Here is a 9,800-nt window from a genome sequence, read left to right as displayed (position 1 = left end):
AGAAGTTTTTGGATGTGCATAGGGATTTGATTCTTAGAAGGTCCCATTCATCTATTTTATCTTCTCCTGGTTGTAGATTTTCCAAGATACTTGGAAGACTTTTTATGTTGTGGATTAGGACCACTAAAGTTCTTCCAAGCTTTTCTTGAATGAAGTTTATAGTCCTTGGCTTTAGTCCTAAGTCGATGATCCATCTTGAGTTGGCTTTTGTATATGGAGTGAGGTGTGGATCTTGTTTGAGTCTCCTGCACAAGCCAAAATATTTTCAATTACTTTGCGTGCATATGAAAGTTGAGCAGTGAAAGAAGAGTCACTGTCTTTGAGTGGGGTTGGAGAAGAGGACCGAATATCTCACAGACTGCCAAAAGGATAAACAAGTCTTTCTTGGAGAAAGTGCAATCAAGGTCCTCTTTAGAAGCAAGGATAATTAAACTTTGTCATATTTTGAGTATGTTTTCAGGAGAGATTAGTCCTTTGAAAAAGGTAGAGAGTCAGTGACAGAGAGTAACACAGCCAACATAATGGGTTGACACAGTGACTGCAGCAATGGACTCCAGCATTTCAGAGATTGTGAGGATGGTGCAGGAGAAAGCAAGGTTCAGATGTGCTGTTTATAGGGTTGTTGCTCTTCTTCCCTTCTCCTAGTTCCTCAAACCCCGAACACTATCTTCACAATCTTTACTCTGAGTTGACAATTTCACCAGGCATTAAAAAAAGGCGATGAAAAGAAATCGGCTAGTTTTCACCACCACATTCACCCTTCTACCTGTATTTCCCTGTCTCTCCCCCCATGCTTTCAACATATGCCAACCTGTCTCCATACTGCAGGCACTCTGATTACTACTATTGGATCTTTCCAAATGAACATATTTCATACTTGCTCTTACCTCACCATCTTGCTAGCCTAATCAGCTCTGACATACTAGAGCCCACCATTACTATGTCAATCTATCTTAATGAGGATCCATCTTTGACTCCAATTTTCCAAGTATGATTTCCTGTTCCAAGGACCGGCCCATCTTAACAACATGCCCTACATATGTGCGATGAAGTTTTTGCCTGTACCTTTTCTAAGACATACTTATTTATCCTTTTGGTAGTCCATGTATTCTCCAACACAACTCAAAGGCATCGATTTTCTTTTTCTGTAATCCTTGGCCAATGCCCAATTTTCAGCTGCACAGCAAGTATAAAAAGATTTAGATCAACTGCACTTTAGTCTTCAAACTGTTATCACTATTCTTGAATACTTTGGAGAAGTCCCTGACAACAGCTTTTCCCAATGCAATACAACTTTTAATTTCCTTACTGCTGGAACTAAAGATCCAAACAAGATGAAGTAAGTGACAGCATTCATCTCTTCTACATCTACCATGTTTCTACTTGTACTCTGGTGAGGATTTTTGTCTTCTCAATGTATTCCATATTGAAGGATGTAGTCTTTGATCTTCTGCAGTAAGTGTTTTAAATTCTCCTCACTTTCATTAAGCAAAGTTTTATCATCTAAGTTGGTTTCTGATGATTATTTCACAGATCCTGATGCCACATTCTTCTTCATATAGTCTAGCTTCTCCTATGATTTACTCAGCATTCAGAATTAATAGGTATGGAAAAAAGATATAGCCCTGACACACACCTTTCTTGATTTTTTACAGCAATCAACAGTAACAACAACAACAACAAAACAAAATACACTATGTAAGGAGGAAGGGGAAAATCCTCATGGTATCCATGTTGGTAAATGTAAGGAACAATTCTCATTGTCTATCTTACAGTATCTCTCAGAAGTCTGTGATCTAACGGATGGTTTCTCTTCTTTCCAGTACACACCATTCTCCAAGTAGATTCTGTCCCCTCAGGTGACTTCATTAATTTCTGAGTTCTGCCTCCTTTTCAACCCCACAAGGTTCTAGGAGATCAGTTTATCTATTGATTCCCATTTTATCTGCATTTCCTAGGGCATCTCACTCAGTCTCTTGATTTTACACACTATTTGTATTAACGTTGAGAATGCCCTTATTTATATCTTTAGTGAATTTTTTTATTCCAAATGTCACATATTAAGTACCAAAACCTTCTATCATCTAATTCCAATTCAGTAACCATAGCGGAAAGAAAAGAACTTCTCCAAAGGGTTTCCAAGACTACAGATCTTTACAGAAGCAAACTGCAATCTTTGCATATAAAATGTGACCTTGTAGCATTCTCTACATTACCCAAAGGTAATAAAATTTTTCCAGTTACAAAGGCCAAAAACCTAGGAGTTGCCCTTGATACTGTATTCTGACACAAAGCATACTGTCTAGAAATAAACCTTCTCAGATGTACTTTAGAAGTATAATCACTTCATGCCACATTTACTGTGAATACCTTGGTAAAAGCCTTGTTTCTTGCAATAGCCACCAAACATGTTTTCCTGACTCCATCTGTGCTTCTGTGGTCCTTTCTCTGTATTTTCTCCATTTAAAACAAATTAAAATGGCACTTTAAAAAAAATCTTCTGGAAGCTATCCAATGCCAGCAAAGCCAGAGTCTTTGTTGTGGTCTAGTGCCAATGGGTAAATTCTGATGAACTGACTCAGTACAAGAAACAAAGTAATGCAACATCTTCCAAAGTGCTGAAACAGTACGCCCAGTTGTAAGTTACTGTGTCATTCCACCTTGTTGAAGGGCTTTTTCTTGCTCACCCTTTACATTATGAAAATGTCCTTCTCCAGTGTCTGGGCCTGCCTGGTAACATGTTCAAACATGGCCTAGAGTAGTTGTACCTTAGTCTATAAGACTGATATTTTTGCTTTTTAGCACTCTGGAGAAGTCCCTGACAGCAGACTTTCCCAAAGCACTTTGTCTTTTGATTTCATGACTGTTGGTGCCAAGTGTGTTGATTGTGGATCAGATCAAGATAAAATTGTTAACAACCTCAATCTTTAGTCCATTGATCTGGATAATGCCAACTGGCCTGGTGTTTTCTCATTGTTGAGATACCACAATTTGTTGTTATCCACAGTCAAATACACCTGCATAGTTGATAAAACACAAATAAACATCCTTCTTGTACTACTTTCAGCCAACATTCACTTGACATTAGCAATGATACACCTATCACCAAGGCCCTTTCTAAATCCTGCTTGTATAATTAATTCAAATATATCAGTTCTTCCATCTTTCATGCTTACTGTCCAACTTTCACATGCCAACAATGTACATTTTTTAAATCTGAAAGACTGAAGAACTTAAAATAAGCAACAATGAAAACAAAAGTATTTTTGATGTTTAAAAAAAAGGATAGAGAAAGAGATAATTTTCAAAGTAGCAAGAAAGAACTGAATTACTGTGAGTAGGGATCTGCAACCATATTACCTGTTGATTTATTGTCTGAAGGTTTGTCATCTAGACGACAGTGGGATAATATTTTTAAAGTACTGACATTTAAAAACATTTGTCAATGATTTGCTATCTAGTAAAAGGATCCTTAAAAATAAGGAAGAACTTAAGACATTCTCTGGTTACCAAGGAAAAAAATAACCAAAACACAACTTGAGAGATTTTGTTACTTCCCTACATAAAATACTGAAGATCTGGAGGAAAGAATACCAGAGAGTCAAAGCTGACAATGAAACAAGACTATGTGTAAAAAGAGCAACCTAGCTATGTATGAAAACTAGTATCAGTGTATGTATCACTGATTGTAAGATATTTTTATATTTGTAAATATAATTTAAAAGATCAATGCTTAAAATAAAATACCAAAAATGATACTTGGAGAAAAGACTGAAATTGTCAATTATTTTATTTTACTTGTATGAGCAACCACCTGTGAATCAAAAGGCATGCTGTATTATGCAAATGTCGGGGTTTTCTTTAAAGTGCTAAAAAAGGATATAAATTTAAAGACTTAGTGTTTCTGATGCAAGTCATACTATTTTCAATTGTTTCATATGCATGTTAAAGTTGGACAATGACTAAGAGAGACCTAATAAAAAAAGTGAATTGTGGTATTATGTAAGAGTATTGACTATGCAATTTGTTTTTGAGGAAGTGCAGCAAGGTTGTATCTTGGAGGAAGTGATGGTAAAACTTGGTCTCACAAAACTTTTGGCATACTGCCAGCAATAATAGCAAAATTCAACACAGCAGCAAACAACAAATGCTGGAGCAGTTGTGAAGAAATTGGAACCCTGGTATAGCCACTATCCAAGGTAGTCTGGCACTTTCTCAAAAAGTTTGACACAGAAATACCATCTGATCCAGCAATTCTTGAAGAAACCAGAGCCCCAACTCAAAACATGGATACACACCCATGTTTACTGCTCCATTATTCACAATGGCAAAGAGATGGAAGCCCCTAAGTGCCAATCAACAAAAAAATGGGATAGAAATATGATGGTATAATCAAACCTTGGAATAACACAGCACTGACAATGAACTCATATTACATAAGCCTTGAGGACATTATGTTGAGTGATACATTATAATCATTAAAGGAAAAATATTACCTAACACCACTGTTACAAAATAGGAAAGACAGGGAGGATGACGAGGTTGGGGGATGGGGAGAGAATAGGGAAGGGGTAAACAAATAATGAACACTACAGCTGAGATTAGGTATATGACAGTAATCTGGAAGAAGGGGTGCATTCCGAGGTGGGCTGGGGGTAGAAGACAAAATGTGTAATAATGAATTTTTATAAAAAAAAGTTAATTTAAAAACAAACCAAATAATGGGTTTGAGCATGGCATAAACTGTAAGGATGGAACAGGACAGGGCAAGGTTTTGTTCACTAAACAGTAGCCACATGTAAGTTATAGTTGATTTGATGGCGTCTAATAGCACAGTACCAACACAATTTTTAGTGAATAAATTACATGAAAAATGCACAAAAGTTAAGAAAATAATGGAAAATGTCATAAGATAATTTATTTTCCATTTTAAATGTAGTTTAGAAATTTTTTATACTGGAAATAGTACCTTTGTGCTCTTAAAAAAATTATCTTTAAAATTCTCTCAAAATGTAAAAAAAGAAAAACCCCAAATTGACCTTTCACTAACTAGAAATTTAAATTTTAGGAAAAATATGATTAAACTGTTAATGAACAGTTCTAAAAATCACTATTCATATATACATTTTGGATCGTTAAGTAATTTCAGTAACAATTTTACTTCACTACACAGTAAGCCTTTTAAGTTCCTCTCAAAAATCTACAGGCAATAAAATGTAAAGAATCTGAGGTAAGAATAATCTTTCCTGTGTCTTTTGGAATTTATAGATAATAGTGAACCTGGGCACATGGTTCTAACTTAGCTATACTGAACTACGAAGAATGCCCTCGTGACACAGGGTATGATGTAAACGGTGCTACCAGGAGAGCCTGAAAGAGATGTCATTCTCCACCCTGAAGATTTACCACCTCAGTGACCCAGTAGGGGGTCCTCATGAGATGAAGTTGACTTATTGGCATTCAGTTTTGAAAAAGAAAAGGAATCAGAAGATGACTTAGATGTTTCAAATGAAGGCAACTGTAAGTAATGAATTTTTTTAAATGATTAAACCTATCTCTATTTACAGAGTTGTTATGTGCCATCAAGTTTTCTGCGACGCATAGCGATCCCACATACAACAGCTCTGAACCCTGCCCTATCTTGAGCCAATTTCACTGTCTCTCTCATTAACTCAGTTACTGAGTCAATCCATCTCATGCCCAGGTAATGACTGTTTTAAAACCCAACTGTAATCTCTTTTTTTTCCTTTTTTTTCGATCACGTGTTGGTCTTTTTTTTTTAATTATTATTAAATTTTATTAGTTTTAATGAATATTTACAGAGATTTTGAGTTCTCATTCATTCATTGTTGCACTGTTTTCTCTACCCTCCTCCCCAGTTCATTCTTCTTCTGCCCTCAAATGCCTGTTTTAATTGTCCAATTGCTACAGTGCTTGTCAAAGCCAGTTCTGATTAATCTCCTTTGTCAGTGTGTCCTTTGCCATACCCTATCACTCCTCCCTGAGAGAGACTTCACCCTGATTCATAAGGAAAAGGGGATGGCATATTCTCTTAGCTACTTCCTGCTGAAAAGGGATGCTGTGGGTTTCAGGGTGAAGTTATTCTCTCACTACTCTAAAGGGCCAACTGTAATCTCTTTTTGCATAACAATAGGTAATCTATTTTTTGAAGTGGCACAGACACATTTACATTTACACACACACACACACACACACACACTTTCTCTCTCTCTCTGTGGGAGTATAGGCAGTCTCCTCTCATGCAATTAACTGCCTCTGAAAACTTGCTGGAATGTCAGCTATAGGTTGGTTCCGACTCAATGGTACTCACCACCCCCACCACATATTTATTTATAGAAATATACATATATATATGCAAAACAAAACATACTTCAACATTTTAATGTAGGCAATTCAGTGATGTTACGTTCATCACATATGAACGACAAACCCCATCTGTCTTTACATTTTCCCACCATGCTCAAAGGCTGTACGCACTTAAAGCTATGTGCTCCTTCCCCCCTTCTTGTTGCTGGTAATAATGAATTTTAGTTTCCATAAATTTGCGTAGTTCACAATTTTCATATAAATAGGATTATACAGTGTTTCTCCTTTCATGACTGACTGATTTTACCTGTAAGGTTCATTATGCTGTGCCAGGTCATTTCTCTTTATGGATGCTACTCTATGTATATACCACATTTTGTTTGTAATTTCTCTGTTAATGAACGTTAATGTTGCTTATACCTGTTGTGTAAAATGCTACATCAATTATTGGCGTAGATGTTCATGTTCTTGCTTCAAATTCTTTTTGAATGTATTCTAAGAATATACTGCTGCATCAATGACAATAAAGTCATATCTGTTCAGACAACATACAACCACATTCACTATTCCAATCTCCATAAAGCCTATTAAGAACTTCAGATACAATGGTTCATAATAATAAACAGGCATACCCCTGTAATGTTTATCAAAGTGTTATTACTATATTATGATGTGGATACCTTAGTTTATGTAAGATGTTAAATATGTATTCAGTAAAGTGTTCTTCTAATGCTTTTATGCACAGAAAGGTACAGTATGTACTAAGACAAACATCTGGCTAACTAGCATTAGATAAGAACTGTATTAACTGTTTTGATTTATTTGAAGATCTGACTTAAAAGAATGCCTTAGGAACAAAAGTTTTAACTTGGGGATGCCAACAGTATTCATACAACATCCAAATCACATAATGTCCTCATTTATATAATGTATCATTAATGGCAGGTAATATAAGACTATTTTCTCAATGAATTAAAAAAATTTTTTAAAAAATGATTAGCTCATACTTTTGGGTGATAAATTAGTTACAGAAAGCAGTAAAACAGTTTTGGGGTTTAGAAGGAATTATTTATTCAAAACTAATGAAATAAAATGCAAACAAATCACTCAAAGGGAAAAGTCCTTTCAATAAACACAGATTCTGAAGTGAATTCTAGTGGAGATTATTTTCAAAGAGGATCAAGGAGTTAGGTTTGCTAGCTAAGGGCTATGAAGACTTGAAGGTGAGTTAGCAAAAGGAAAAGCACCATCGGGAAATGAAGAGTATTCTGTGAATGAACTCACCAGAAACTGGCTTCATGATGTCCATTGGCTCTACCTCTTCTTTCACTTTTATCTCTGGCACAGGTGGACCCAGAGCAGAAGAGAGATTGCCACACACAGCTGCTGACTGTGGTGGGGCAGCTGCAATGGTGGTGACAGGAGGAGTGATGTGGACAGTTCCAGGAAGGGTTGAGAGGGCGACCACTGGCTGTGATGGAGGACTAGCTGCTGCAATCATTGTTGGAATGGTTGGTGTGGGCTGCTGCAAAGTGGGAGGGACTGCAATGGTGGGCTGGTCATTATTTTGATTAGAAACTGTCTCCACAGACACAGAAACTGGAGTGGTCATAGATACGTGGATTTCTGATTTAGGTTTGGCACTGAAACACAAAAAGAAAGCACATGCAGTAATTACGACAGAAAATAAACTTAACCACCAACATCTCTGACAATGGTTACCAGTCTAATTAATGTAGCATACAGAACACCTTTTACTCTACATTCCTTGATTGTAAAAGTTGAAATCTAAGGTAACATGATCCAATTGCATAAAATAACTGAAAGAATGCTGCCTCTAACTACTGAAAGTCAGCCCTCTACCTGAGGCACCTCTGATGTCCTCTCGGGTAGTTTGATTCACCAGCAGCTCTTGGGGAGGAAGATGGGAAATCTCTCATGAGATTTACAACTCTGGAAATTTGCTGGAAGGTCAGCTATTAGTCAGGTCTGAATTGACAGCAATGAGAATAATTTAATGTCTATGGTAAACTATTTATAATGCTTTCATAAATATTTTGTTAGAAAATGTAAACCACTGTTCTCAATTTTTATAAAAAAGTATGTGATTGTAAATTATTGACAAATATGATTTTTCAAATTGAAAAATATTTTGTCAAATATAGATAAAACAGAATCTCTAATACTGCTCAAATTTAAAATTATATGGTCACTCTAGAAACTGGCCATTTCTTAAAATATTAAGAATATATGTATAATATGATCCAGGAGTCATATACTTGGGTTTTTATCCTGAAAGAAATGGAAACACATGTTAAAAAGAATATACACATAAATGTTATAGCACTTTTATATGTAATATCATAGTATCATTTGTAAAACTGAAAACAATTTCAATATCCTTAAATACGCAAATAGTTGAAGTATGTTATATTTTAAAAATGGAGTAAAAAATCTATAAAAAGAAACAACTGATATACACAATTTCTGTTGATCACAAAAGTACTGTTTTGAGTGGAAAAAGAAGCTAAAACCAAGGTTACATACTATAGACTCTATTTTAAATAAGTCTCAAAATGACAAAATTATAGAGAAGGAAAACACAAGGAGGTACGATTGCTAGAAGGGTATCAATACAAAGAGGTAACATGATGATTTGTGAGTATGAGCAAATGTGTATGTTTGCAAAATCTCAAGAATACAATGGAACCAAAAAACACATGTGCATATAAAAACCACTGACATCTTACTAAGGTCTATAATACTGTAACAACATCAATGTGAAATTTAAAAAAAAGTAATGTGGTTAAGGAAGATATCAATAAGGAAAGTCGAGTGAGAAGTACATAAGAGTTGTCTAAACTATTTTGCAGCTCTTAGGAGTTTCACATTATTTTAAAGTAAGTTTTAACACTAAAAAAGTATCTCTAACAGGATAAAAAGGAAACTCACAGACTGTGAAAAAATATCTGGCAATGACATATCTGATAAAGGACTCACATCTAAACTCCAGCACCTCAACAAGAAAAAAGTAAATAACTCAATCACAAAATGAGCAAAGGATACAAATAAGACACTTCACCAAAGCCAGCATTCAGATGGCAAACAAAGACATGAAGAAATGTTAAAAATTCCAAGCTGTCAGAGAGATGCAAATCAAAACAACTCTGAGATAATATATATTACCTCACCCTAACAACAACAGTAAAGTTCAACAAGGGAAGCAAACAACAAATGCTGGTGAGGTTGTGTTGGAACTCTTATTCATTGCTGGTGAGAACGTAAAAAGATATAGCAACTATAGAAGGACAGTTGTCTGGAACTTTCTCAAAACGTTGTTGTTGTTATGTGCCATCAAGTCGTTTGCAACTCATAGCGACCCTATGTACAGCAGCCCTAAACCCTGCTCTATCCTGTGCCAATCGCACTGCCTCTGACACACCCATCCCGATTACCCCAGTCACTGAATCAAT

At 35.7% G+C, this 9,800-nt stretch overlaps 1 protein-coding gene across 1 annotated transcript in view; it reads right to left on the bottom strand.

Moving 5' to 3' along the window:
- The window catches only part of LOC102852103 (histone deacetylase complex subunit SAP130-like), a 138,434-nt gene that overhangs the window by 21,477 nt on the left and 107,157 nt on the right, over window positions 1-9,800 (bottom strand). The window contains exon 15 of the mRNA XM_006903120.1: window positions 7,612-7,970. Coding sequence (XP_006903182.1) covers window positions 7,612-7,970 — 359 coding nt within the window. The remainder of the gene's footprint in view (window positions 1-7,611; window positions 7,971-9,800) is intronic.

The sequence above is a fragment of the Elephantulus edwardii genome, unplaced genomic scaffold, assembly GCF_000299155.1.
Source record: "Elephantulus edwardii isolate Elephantulus edwardi_28Jun2011 unplaced genomic scaffold, EleEdw1.0 scaffold00512, whole genome shotgun sequence".
NCBI classification, from domain to species: Eukaryota; Metazoa; Chordata; class Mammalia; order Macroscelidea; family Macroscelididae; genus Elephantulus; species Elephantulus edwardii.
This window is presented reverse-complemented; position numbering and strand designations above follow the sequence as displayed.